This window comes from Apteryx rowi, unplaced genomic scaffold (assembly GCF_003343035.1).
Source record: "Apteryx rowi isolate R43461 unplaced genomic scaffold, aptRow1 scaffold_944, whole genome shotgun sequence".
Taxonomy (NCBI): domain Eukaryota; kingdom Metazoa; phylum Chordata; class Aves; order Apterygiformes; family Apterygidae; genus Apteryx; species Apteryx rowi.
Window position 1 is genome coordinate 4,821 of NW_020451254.1, and position 13,634 is coordinate 18,454.

Here is a 13,634-nt window from a genome sequence, read left to right on the forward strand (position 1 = left end):
CAGCCGCGGTTCGCGGTGCAGCCGTTCCCCCCGGTGAGGCTTTCCCGCTGCCCGCCGAGGCGTCTGCGCTTGTTGTTATTGGCGGTGCAGAACTGTCGGCAGCCAGGGAGAATTTGAATGAACCGCAGACACATCCAGCTGCGACAGGACGCCAGAAACGGAGTGCGGCAGCTATAGAGCTATCGATGGAATCGATATAATATAGATCGGAGAATTACAGGAATTGCAAAAGCAAGACTGGCCTCGCACAGCAGTTACCGACGCTCAGCACGGGCAAGGGAAGGAAAACCTTGCCTTGACAGAGCACCCTTGAGCTCACACCAGATTAAATCTGCTGTGTTCGATCACAGTAACCAAATACCGCAAAAACAAACTCTAGTGTAATTTTAAAATGCTGTTAAATTAACCCCATTTCCTAAAAGTAAGAAGTAAGGAAGGTGTTCTGTGTGCACATATATGTGTGTCCATCACTTCTCTTTTAGCTCCTGGGCCAATTTTGCCACACTGTGGAAGGAGACAAGAGCGCCAAGATACAAAGCTGCTAGAAATTTTGTGAAAATAGGTGTGAAAGTAGACAGAGGAGAGCGATCCTAGATGTGCCCCCCACTAAAGGCAGGGCTGAGAAGTGTAAGCTCAACCTGCTTTAGACATTAGAGAATCTTCTTACTGGGATGCCCAGAACGTTGGTCTCCTTTATTAGATGCTAGAAAATCCACTTCACCATCAGAATTTCTTCGCTTTTAGGATTTTCTGATGCCTAATAAAGGGGCTGAATTCTCTCTGCAATGTCAGTACAATTCAGTGCTAAGTCAGCCATGCACATGATGCTCAACCTGGGACACAGACTTTCCTAGTTCCGCTGTTTGTGGAAAGACTTGCTTAAGAAAGGGGAAGTGTTCCAGATGCGAGCTGCTGCAGCGTTCATTTATGGAACATCACAAGCACTGAAGGTGCTAAAAATTAACAGCTAAATTTTGCAATAACATGTGGTGACCAAAATGTTGCAATAGGTTACAACATTGCTGGCATATAATCCTTATGTTTACAAAAGGCAACTGAATTGACACTGTTGGAAAGCAGTTAAAAAAAAAAAAAGCGGGAAATCTATATTGCTGTCAGGGAGCAAGAAAGGCAGAGGCATCCTGTGTAAATAGATGCAAACAGCCTCCACAGACCTTATGGGGGGATCTGGTGCAGAACATCCCCGGACTCTTGCCAGCATTCTCCTACGACTTCGACTGACGAGCAGCACCCCATGCCAGGGAACTGACGGGGCAATGCGAGCGTTATGCTCTAAACAGCTAGAGCTGTGCAAGAGAAACTACATTTTGGGAGTAGTTTCAGACTGAACAATGACCTGGCCATGTTTTTTCCAGTTCTCACGTTCTCCTGCACCAAAGCTATTAACTAAAGCATTTCCTTATTGTAAACCAGGAGTGGGGAAAAAGACATTAGCAGCTTCACCTGGTAGAAGGCATATACTCAGCCTGGGCCTGGTATCATGTAGGACCTGTGACAGAATACACCAGTTTCTGACCAGGTATTTCTAGGGACTTCCACTTTGCAAAGGACACTTTGATTTGTAAGGCTGAGTCAAGTGCATGGAGACATGTCCAGAAGTGTAGGTGGGACAGCCAAGTCAATAACACTTTTGTCAAACTTAACATCTTCTTAAAATTACCTGTTTCCTCCCTTTCTGTGCAATTCCCATCAGACCGGTCCTGTGATTGACATGCCGGTGCCTGCCAGCTTCAACGACATCACCCAAGACCCCAACTTGGAGAACTACATTGGCTGGGTTTGGTATGAGAAAGAGGTGCTGCTTCCTCGCCGTTGGCTTCAGGACGATCTCAACACCAGAGTGGTGCTCCGCTTTGGCAGTGCCCATTACTACTCCATCGTGGTACGTTGCACCGGCAGCGGTGCAGGCATTTCCAGGATCACACCGCACTAAAATCTATCCCATGGCCTGTTCAGCAAACATGGCTTTGCTCAGGTTTTTATATCAGGTTGCTGTTTTCTTAATTCAACCTTGCTGCTTGGACTCACAGGCTTCTTCTCTTGCAGTGGGTCAATGGAGTCCAAGTTGCAGAGCACGAAGGGGGCCACCTCCCTTTTGAAGCTGATATAAGCAGCGTTGTCCAGGGCAGCCCAGGGATTCCCTGCCGCATCACCGTCGCGATCAACAACACTCTGACACCCCATACTCTGCCTCCAGGGTCAATTCAGTACATGAATGACGTATCAAAGTGAGTTGCTAGAATGCTGTACTGCTGATACTATTGAAGGGATGGCAGCATGGGAATTTATTGAGCTGCTGTTTCTTAAGAGCCTCCAAGTAATTTCTGAAAGCACAGGTTGTATTTATGACTGTGTTCATCAGTCGAGCAGGGAGGAGTTTAAGCTTCAGTGTTATGGGAAATCTACACTGAATTATTGCACCTGTTTTATACATGGGGAACTGAAATTAAGTGATTTGCCATGCTGAGTCAGTGGCAGATTAAGACACTTGAATTCAACTGGAACTGCAGCTATCTGCTACTCTGAAGGATCCGTCAGACCTATTCAGTGCATTACATGTTCATTAACTGGTAAGCACTCTAGCATCAGTAGCACTGCTAAAAGATAAATCCATCCTGTCCTGAAGACTGTTTTACCAGCACATTGCTAGCATCCATACGCTGCCTTCAGTTCTTGTGTAATGGAACATAATGTCTCCTGTCTTGCTCACTCAGGTATCCCAAGAACTATTTTGTACAGAACATCAAGTTTGATTTCTTTAACTATGCTGGAATCCATCGCCCGGTCGTGCTTTACACCACTCCTTCTGTCTACATAGATGATATTACTGTGACAACTACTTCATCAGAGAGCGTTGGTAGGTCCAGAACAATTACAGCAGCTACCTCAGGCTCCAAAATGGAGATGACAAGAGCAGTAGAGAAATTTCCTGAAAAGGACTTTTTGGTCAGATTGAATTTGTTTTGTAGTGGCTTTCTCTTTTAGCCTCAGCTGCTGTATTGCACAGCTCAGCAGTTTTAAGAATTTAAGATTTCCAAAGCAGTGGGAAAAAGTATAAGTACTTGAAAGACACTACAGTTATGTGAAAAGATGTTCAGGTGCTTCTGGAATTAGAATTTCCCACTAGGGACAGTCTTCCTGCCACTTAAAGCAGAATTATCTCTAAGTAACAGAATTATGTGATATGCAAATCCTCCTGGAAACTTCTGGACCTCAAGACAGACAGGTCATGCTTCATACAATCAATCTGTGCCTCTCTACTGTTGCTGTACCTCTCCCTCACTTCTTAATGCCACTGTATGTGAAGACTCTGCATGCATTTATTTTCCCATCATACCAGTTTCTGATCCTCTCTTGTTGTCTTTGACCTAGCCATGGTGCAGTATCAGGTATCAGTAGTTGGCAGCGCACTCTATTCCTTGTCCCTGAGTTTATGTGATCAAGAGGGGAAAGTGGTTGCTACAGGTGATGGGCCAGCTGGAGAGTTAAAAGTCCTGGATCCAAATCTTTGGTGGCCTTATCTGATGCATGAAAACCCTGGATACCGCTATTCTTTAGAGGTAACAATGACATTTCTCCCTTTGTGTGCATTTCCTCTCATTGTCCTAATAGGATTAAGGACCTGCCATATGGCCCATCTTCCTTCCTCTCCCTCTCCCATGGATCCTGTTCACACGACCAGAATGGCATTGCTGATCATGCTGTAATCAAATCAAGCTTTGCCAGTTTTGTGTGCTGAACTGAGAGATCAGTCAGTGAGAAGAAGGGGGTCATGCACGGGGTACAGGCATGCGTGCATGCACTCTATCAGGTGCTTGCCCATCACATTTAGGGCCTGATCCATCTCTTGCAGAAGGACTGGTTGGGACAATACATGGGAAGAGATATTGCAAAAGCTGCGAGCAGGGTCTCGGAGGAGCCCGCTGCTGATCTCTTCCACATACTCTGCCATGCAGTGAGCTTTCTTCCTACTCTGTGCAAGACGGGTTCAGCTTCAATAGCACAAGCCTGGAGAACTGTTGTGTGAGTCAAGGTTGAACAGTGATGCTTAGATGCAGAAATTAGGGCAGATCACCTGCTGTGGGTTTCCAAAGGCTCTGATTCATATCCCCTGTGAGTAGATGACTTTTCAGTTGTTGGCTGGTATCGAGGTGCAGCCTTGCCAGTGGGGATGAACGGGCCTGGATGAGAGGTGGAGAGAGACGGGAGCTCCCGGGACAAACAAGTTGCAGAAGGGTCGTCCACCCCTCATTCTTCACCCTTCAGTTCCCCAGCTTGGATTTCTGCTTTCTATATCTGTTCTTGCTCCTTCCCTGAGGAGTTACATGGGGACGAGAGGCAGCGAGGCGGCCGAAGCAGCAGCGAGGAGCCGGCAGCGTGCCGGGGCAAGGCCGGGAAGCGGCTGGGAGGYCAGGGCAGCCCTTAGGCGCGAGCCCGCGGGAGGCCGAGGCACCCGAAGGCCAACGCCGCCTCCCGCATGTTTCCCCTGGGGACGCAGGTCAAGCTGCAGGCGCAGGCGAACGGGGCGCTSCTGGAGGATGTCTACACGCTCCCGGTTGGCATCCGCACCGTCCACGTCACCAGCACGCAGTTCCTCATCAACGGGAAGCCCTTCTACTTCCACGGGGTCAACAAGCACGAGGACGCGGACGTAAGTGCGCTGCTGCGGCGGCGCCTGCCCTTGCCTCCCTCCCCTCCCCAGCCGGGGGGCTGCTTTCTCGCACCCTTTGCCCAGGCCTGGAGCTGCCAGTGGGGTTGGGGTGAATTTTTACTAGCGTCAAGGGTACACGAGGCTCGGGGAGGTCCCGCGGCAGCGGTGACACCCGGTCAGAGGAGCCGCGGCTTCCAGGCAGGATCTGCAGCCAGGCGAGGCCCCTGGCGCCGAGGTCCGAGCCCGCAGACCGGCGAAGAGCCGGTGCCGGGGCGCTGCGAGGCCCGGCCCGGCCACAGGGAGGCCTCAGCCACGCAGAGCCTCCCCTTCCCTCCCGCTGCTGCCGCCGCCGGGTTTTTCCGGGCAGGGAGGCGCAGGGCCCCGCGCTGCTCCCGCCGTCCCGGCAGCGATGGGCGACACCTGGGGCGGGGGAGGCGCCCGCCCCGCGCGGCCCGAGCCCGCCACAAAATGGCTGACGCCGCCTGTGGTAGCTGGGCCGCGGCCCCCTTCCCCGCCGCGGTGATTCTCCCGCTGTGCTGGGTCTCCGGGCATTTGTGGCCACGTACCGGTCTTTGATGCTCGGAAAGACAAAAAACAAATAGGGCACATAGCGTTCGTGTGGCTGGAAGGGCTCTGGGGGCGAGCGGGAGGAGGTGGTGGCGGGAAGAAGCCCAAGCCCCGTGGCTTGTGGGGGGCTCTGCGACCTCATGTCGGTTCCGTGGGCTGCCATGGCCTTCTTGCCTCCCCAGATCCGTGGCAAAGGACTAGACTGGCCCCTGGTCGTGAAGGACTTCAACCTGCTGCGCTGGCTGGGGGCAAATTCCTTCCGCACCAGCCACTACCCCTACGCCGAGGAGATCATGGATCTGTGCGATGCCTACGGCATTGTGGTGATCGATGAGTGCCCCGGAGTGGGGATTAAAACTGCGTAAGCACTTGCTGGAAAGACCCTTTCCCACCTTTTGCTATTCCCCTGAGCTGCTTTCTCTCCTTGTCCCTCCCACGGCTTCCCTCCCTCCCTCCCTCCCTCCGTCCTGGGGCTCGCCTTGGCCTGATAGTGGAAGTACTTTGCTCTGTTTAGAAATCAGCCCGTTGCGTTTCAAAGCCTCTCTGAATGTGACTACTGGGATTGGGCAACCAGAGGGCGTTTTGCCACACGTTCGTGGCTTCGTTTGATCACACTTGGTTAATGAGCCCAAACCGTGGCCCTGAACTGTGCAGCAGGCTTTGGAGAAATAGGGCAGAAGCCTTGTTTTGTGTCACCCGCAACAAAGCTTGGCTCTGCCTATGCACCCCTGCTACTCAAGTCACCGCAAAGCCAGGCCAAGGGGATGGATTTCATATCCTGAAAGAGTGACCTGGTCTCAATTCCTTTTGTCTTTAAGCGAGAGCTTTGGAAACAAGTCGCTGCAACATCATCTTGTTGTGATGGAGGAGCTGGTCCGCAGGGATAAGAACAGGCCCTCGGTCGTGATGTGGTCAGTGGCCAACGAGCCGGCTTCGCAGCTGCCCCCAGCAGCTTATTACTTCAAGTAAGTGCACGTGCTCGTGCACAGAGCTCAGACGTGAATCTTTGCAGATAATGTAGCGTCTTTCTTTGGGGCAGTACAAAGTAGTAAAAAGAAGGCAAGCAACTTTTGGGAACCCTGAAAAAGTACCCACAGATAAAAAACAAAAAGTGCAACTGCTGCATATGCTGAACATAGTTTGAGTTCAGAACCCCACAATGGTCTCAACTGGCTATTTTTGAACCAGTAAAGCTCTGCAGAATTACGACGAGTCTGTCTGGTTTGAGCATTTCTTCTTGGGCTAAGGGTCAAGGAAAAGCAGACCTCATGGGAACTGCTTGTTCCTTGCTAGCTAAGGAAGTTGAGTGCTAAATTCTGTTTGCTTGAGTCTGAAAATTACAGTGAGGTTGTAAAAATGCTTGGCCTTTAATTCTGAAGATAAGGTTTTTCGGTTAGATGCTACTTATTTGTTCCACAGGGGGCTAGTGACACTCAAAAGCCACTGCTTGAAGTCCCTGCAGCCCCCTTGATTTTAAAGAGATTTAAGCTTTGGATAGCCAATAGTAATCTCCATCAAATGGGGGTAGCAGATTGTCCCAGGTAACTGTAGGTGAATTAAGAGCTAACTCTGAATTTTCATTCTTCAGAATCATCCATCCTCCTTCAGTTTTGAGGTAGAACTTGACCCTCCTGTTGTCTCTCATCTCCCTCATTTAAGGTTTCTCAGAAGCAGCAAGTTTGTGATTGCCTTGCCTGCCTGTGGATAGGGCTAGGGGCTAGTGTTTTTCGCAGGAACACTTCCTAAGAGCTGTTCAGAAGCTTCCCATCACCCTTCTCATATTTTTTTCTTCAAATTTTCAGCCCATTCTCCAACTGTCAAGCACTGGCTCTAGCAGACAGATTAATGGGCCTTTGGTGTATTTCTGCTCTTGTCTTTTTTCAGTTTGGATAGCAATCAGCTTTGTGATGGATGAAGGTCCTGTTGTCATATTTTTACTCCTACAGGGATGGCTAGAATTGCAGGCAGTTTAAAGGGGTTGAGCACCCAGTGACCTGCAGGATTTGCTTTAAAAATATTCTGTTAAATCCCAAGCAGCTCCAAATGCCTGAGGGGGTGGAAGAACAGGGAGCTTGAGGAAATGGGGTAGTGTTCGGCCAAGTTGTTTCTCCTTGCTGTTGTTGAACTCTTGTTTTACTGTTTGCAAACAGGACAGTGATAGCTCACACTAAAGCTCTTGATCCCTCCAGACCAGTAACCTTTGTGACAGATGTTAATTACGCTCTTGATCATGGTGTAAGTTCATCTCATTTTCTAGTTTTTTCTTTAATTCATACATTAAGTTTCTTCTTTTGTCAATTGTTTTAAGTTCCTTTCCCCACCTCCCCAAACTTACAGCAGATATAAGAGGGAGAGGCAGAAGAAAACTTATATTTCAATTTCAAGTACAAAGCATCTGATCCTGTAGTTGTAGCCTGGCAAAAATGTGTAAAAGAACAACAGTTGCCTGGCTTGAGTGAAGTATGCAGGATCAACCCCCCTGGATTCCAGTAACATTGTCATGCTTTGCTATTCTATTGTTTGTGCCTATTAATGCTTAGGCCTTTCACTTGCAATTAAACTAAAGCTTAAGCCTCTTTAAAACACCAACAGGCCTCAGAAGCCTAAAGAAGTAAGCTTTGCCTTAATTCCTGTTTTAAACTGTTATGTTCAGTAATCTTAAAACCTCTTCTAGACCAAGTTCAGCTTCATAATTAAAGTCCTGGAGCTGTATAATTAGCCCAACAGCAATTTTCTTGGCTGGCTGTGCTTTAAAACTGTCCATAGCATGAACCAAGAATTTTTAACGCACCCCAGAATTTGTCTTTGGGGTAGCTCCTATGTAATCTTTAATTTTCAAGTTGGTTTTGTAACACTTTGTCACCACTGTGCAACAAATATTCTTTTAGCAGGTGAGTCTGTAGGTTACATGTACATGATACTACCACATGTACATGATACCACCACATGTACCAGGATATACTTCATGTTTCTCTCAAGCTGTCCTACAGGAATGGCCTTTCAGTAACTCTGGGAGGTCCCCCGTTCAATGAGGAGAAAACCTGATGGCCTTAATTTTGAAGGCATCATCCAGTAGGGGTATGCTCCTGGATACTGCTATTGCTTCATGCATGCATACAGACTGACATCCCATTCCCAATACCATGTGCCTAGTCCAAGGAGACACAGGGATGGAAAATAATAAAAAAACACAAAGAATAGGTCTTATACACTGATGTGATATTAGAACTTTTTTCTTTTATTACAAAACATGTTAAGAGAACATTGAACAAGTTACATATAACATCACTTTGTCTTCAGTGGGCTTCATGCCCTTTTATCATATTGTCCATGTGGTAGAAATGGCATACAACTTGCAGAATGCTTACTCTTGTATTGCACCATTGATGCACAAATTTAGTTGCTAGTCAAAATATTTGAGCACTAACTTGATCATCACATTCCAATGCTCAGAAGTTATGTCTAAATGTACCAGCAAGCCAGAGACATCTTGGAAACTCAAACTTTAACAAATCTGAGGCTGAAATGGGTTGATTTCGTTTAATTCTTTGCTGCGACTTCCTAAGTCTGTAAGAAAATGCTAAATTGACATGCCACTACCTTGTTCATTTTATCCTGCTTTTTTTCTGGAAAAGGAGTTACTTCGGGAGGGCCTGAGTTACAAGGAAAAAGGCTTTATTCTAGGTGTAATAAAGCTGCATTCCTTGACATTAACCAAAAGGAGGATTTAGGTTTATGAATGGAGGTTGCCTACTTTGAACGCTATGACAAAATACTCCCACCTCATTTTTTGTAGGCTCCTTATGTGGATGTAATCTGCGTAAATAGTTACTTCTCCTGGTATCATGACCCAGGCCATCTGGAGGTTATTCCACTACAACTCACGACACAGTTTGAGAACTGGTATAAAACCTACCAAAAACCCATTATCCAGAGTGAATATGGAGCAGACTCGGTTCCTGGACTTCACAGTGTAAGTGTTAGAGATGCACTAGATGAAAAAGCACTGTTCTTAAGTAGTCTGATTTGTTTGTACCACTCTCTTCTAATTAAATTTTGCTGACCCTTTAGTTCTGAAATGTATTAGATATAAGTGTCCAAAAGACTCCAGGATTGTTATCCTGCTCCACTGAAATCAATAAGCTTTGCTACTGACTCTAACAAAGGTAAGATTCTGCCTAAAGAGGAGTTCTTGGCTTTGAGTAAGAAGCTGAAACTACCCTCTCCTAAATCTTGCCCTAGACATTTGGTTTTTGACACTTGCCAATTGCTGGTATTAGCTCCACTCATACTGTTCAAAACACACCTAATAACACTTCTGTACTTGGGTCCTAAACTGCAGTGCACTTTTTAAACAATTAATCATTTTGACAATCAGGCTACAGCTACTTGTTAATTTATACTTAATGTGGTTAAACCTCTAGAAGACACGTTCTGAAGTCTTTTGTGCTTTGGCGTTTGTAGAAAATGCCTACTAGGAAGATAAGACACTGGGAACGGGACATTCTTTTCACGATACAATCCTGCATAGCAGAGGGTAGCACTCCTAACCTTATCATGAGAAAGCACCATTACCAATCAAAACTGGATTTCTGCCCAAAAAGTAGAGCTGGCATAATGTTTGTATTTTGCATGCGTTTCCCCCTGCACTTTCATAAGATGCCAATTGTCACTAAATGGCCACTGTTAATGCAGTTGCARTGAAGAGACCAAGCAATTGTAAAGCTTGTCTTCAGATAACAGGTCTCCTGTAAATAGAAAGTTAACATATGGAGCCTTTTCAGAGATACTGTTGTGTCCATTCAAGCTCATTTTTTTTCCTGGCTGTAGGATCCACCTCTTATGTTCAGCGAGGAGTATCAGAAAGCTATGCTAAAGGAGTACCATTCAGTATTTGACAAAAAAAGGAAGGAGTATGTGATTGGGGAGCTCATCTGGAATTTTGCTGATTTCATGACTAATCAAGGTAAGCTTATATTTATATTTCAAACAACTCTCCACCTTCCCTTAAACTGTGACTTAAAATGGCTTATGAGATAAAGAATATTTGTGCTGTAGGGCAGGGCAAAGGGACCCTCTGCTTACCGAGATGGAGCACAGCTGGTTTCTGTGACAAAGCCCAACATCACCAGAGCCAAGAGGAAAGGTTCTGCCTGTACTTAATGCATCCTCTTTCTCCAGCTTGAGCTCTCAGGTGTCCCTTCTGCAAAGATGCTATCCCAGAACATGAAACAAGGCATTAGGGCAGAGAGCAAGGGAAGCTTGTGATCAGACCCAGATCACTTATCTCTTGGCAATCCTTAATCCAGAGTTTCAGTTAGCTTTCAGGAAAGCATCTCGCTTGCTCCATATTTCACCTACAACTGCCCTTAATAATAGAGCACCTTAAATAATGTATTGTTAACTTGGCATAGAGCTTCAACAACATAGGACCAGATGCAGAAAGGCAGACAACTGTCTTATGACACTCGATCCACTGTTAATGAATAAGTGCATTCACAAAGCATGGGGCATTACTTAATCTACAGTGCAGACAGTCACCTAAAAATTCAATTATTACAACTCGGAAGGAGACCTAGTAAGGAACAAGGTATGCATATGCCACCTAGTGAGTTAGGGCAGTAAACAGTCAGTGTTAATTTCAGGCAGGCAAACACCATTAAAAATAATCTGCAGAGCACCAATATAGGTATTAGAAAGGTAAGTCATCATAGAGAAGCAGTCAGAAAAGTAATATGAATTTCAAATAGTAGGATGGAAAAAAAAGAGTAGACAAGTTTACATACATAAATGCAGTTCTGGTCTCTCAACATGTTGCAGTTATCCTTTCTAATTTCCTATGAAGGCTAAAATAGGCAAAAAGGTACGGATACCACTAAAGGATAATACAGCCAAATAGAGAGGGGTTAGTAATTGACATTTTCACCATCAAATTACAATTATTTGTTACTGTGTTGCATGATGGCCAAATTACAACATGAACTAATAGCAGAAGGACCTTCTGCTGTAAAGATACTATGATTCAGTTTATGGGTATACTTGAATTAACTGTCATTGACTTACTGGTTGTAAATGCAATGAATTGCATTTATATAGCTCATTTGCATCATCTTGGCAAGATCTTAACTGATTTAACTTACACTTGCCACGTTCCCTGTTGTACCTGACTTTCTGCAGAAGGTGCATAGGTCTTTTCCACCTAACCTGATTTATTTCATACATTGTAACAGTTTACAGTAGGGAATGTAACAGCATTTTGCATATACTTGCTTTATTTTATAACTTCTCTACAGGGACCACACGTGTTTTGGGGAACAAGAAAGGAATATTTACCCGCCAACGACAGCCAAAATCAGCTGCATTTGTTCTTAGAGAGAGATACTGGAAGATTGCAAACGAATCAAGCTGTCTTCCTCCTATAACAAAATCACATATCTGCTTTCTGTAATGAAATCTAGAAGTATAGTGGTTGGATTCTATGCTGAACTTGTTTATTAAATTTGTTTAAATAATATTTATGCTTGACTCAAGTCTTGCAAGTCTAATGCAATCTCTAGTCCATCTGAAGTAGTTATCAGCTATGAAACACAAAGCAAGTCAGGAATACTAGTCTTCTATGCCTAGCCATCTCTGTAAGCTTCCTGTTTTTCAGGTAGTAAAATGAATATTCAACATTCCAGGGAGCTGAAGTTAGAGATCCTGACTGAGGTATCCATTTATGACCTTCCCCACCCCCCAAAAAAAGCATGATACAAATGAATGCTGATGATTTCAAAAATCCAAATTACTCTAAATGAGCATCATAACCATCCAATGCTAAAGAGGTTTTCCAGTTATACTCCTGTAGCCGTTAAACTACTCAGATCACAGCAAATTGTCCACAGGATCACTGAAGAGCAAAATGTATATAGCTTCTCTTGTTAAAGTCAGAACATAGGTGGCTGGCTGAGAAATTCTGAGAGTCAATAGCAGTCAGGAAGTGCGTGAACCGCTACTTGGGTAAGGATACCCAACATATTCCAAAATGATATGGAATTCATACTATAGCAGCAAGGTAGAATATGTCAGATAGGTAGGTACCTACATCAACTGAAGTTTGTTTAAAACTATTTATTTTATCACAGTACCAGATCTACCACTGTACGATGCAGTTTTACCTTCCAGTATGGAAGAGCGCTTCCTTCATATTAAATTGTCACTATGGAACTACAGTAATAGCATTCTAGAGGGTGAATTTGTCTGACTTCAGTCTGATACTGACCTGAAGCATTCTGGGGTAGAATGATTTGTAAATGAGTGCGCACACGCCACTTTAGGCAGCAGTGTAGTGTACTAACTTTCCCTTGCAGGCAGCACACCAGTCTTAGAGGCTCCTAAAGGCTAGGCTTTAGGCTGCAATAGACTGTGTCAATACCCCCAGAAGAGCTCAGAACACTTCGTCTGCAAACTTCTTGTTGCAAGCTCTCAAGGTTGTCCCAACAGCAGCATCGCCCTTATCAGAACCACAAAATTGGAGGCTGCCTCCTGAATTTTGGAAGTTAGGAAAATTAAGTAGTTTCATTACTCCGATTCACGGATACTGCACAAAACAGTATTGCTATGACTATTTTTTCCACAACTGGCTCTTCTGCTAGTACCTCAAGAAAGTGACCAAGACATCGGCCAGTATAAAGAAAATCTTTGTTACTGTGTTGCATGATGGCCAAGTTCTCTTTCTTTCAGAAGTGATACATTAGAGGCCGAGAAAAGTTTCCATTGCCACATGCAGAATAAGGACATATACGCTTATTGCGGATTTCAGAACAATTTTTCCTTGAGTTTCTAAGGGAAAAGAAAAAACATACTACTAAGATTCCTCATGGTTACACTGTATTAGGTTTACAGATTTTCTAGTTAACTAAAAACCCAGAATATAAATATCTACCCATATTAAAAAGACAGTCACTCAAATGTTACCTTGTACAAGGGTGGATACCATATATAAGCCCACTAACAGTGTTTGAAAATTGTTTCAACTTCTTGATGTCTAGAGTTTAATTTTTTTAAGCCATTTCGTTCCCCATTTCAACACTGACAGCATGACATACCAACAGCAGCCACATGAAAACACAGATAAAGATTTGACATGGTTAACGCATCACAAACTAGGGCTCAGGTCCCTATGATATACACAGGACTTGCAGTTGCAGAAGAGAAAGCTGTACTTTCATTCAGTCCAACAAGACAGATGCAAAGTTTAATATCCACATTTATGGTAAGCACACATTTCAGAGAGTTTCATTTCCTGCTTATGTTCTTAACAGCTCAGTGCAATTGTAAGCCCAACCCGCCTATCTACCCCTTTCCCAAAATACCCCCCGCCCCCTTCCCAAAGTCCAGGAAAATATACAGCAGT

General features: G+C 45.0%; 1 protein-coding gene across 1 annotated transcript; it reads left to right on the forward strand.

Annotated features, from left to right (window-relative positions):
- Positions 1 to 1,675: 1,675 nt before the first annotated feature.
- On the forward strand, positions 1,676 to 12,450 carry GUSB (glucuronidase beta). Its single transcript, XM_026092175.1, has 11 exons — positions 1,676 to 1,903; positions 2,068 to 2,249; positions 2,736 to 2,878; positions 3,394 to 3,581; positions 4,520 to 4,672; positions 5,422 to 5,600; positions 6,058 to 6,204; positions 7,390 to 7,474; positions 9,036 to 9,212; positions 10,070 to 10,205; positions 11,533 to 12,450. The coding sequence occupies exons 1-11, from the start codon at positions 1,733 to 1,735 to the stop codon at positions 11,685 to 11,687; spliced, it is 1,716 nt and encodes a 571-aa protein (XP_025947960.1). The 5' UTR covers positions 1,676 to 1,732; the 3' UTR covers positions 11,688 to 12,450.
- Positions 12,451 to 13,634: the final 1,184 nt, after the last annotated feature.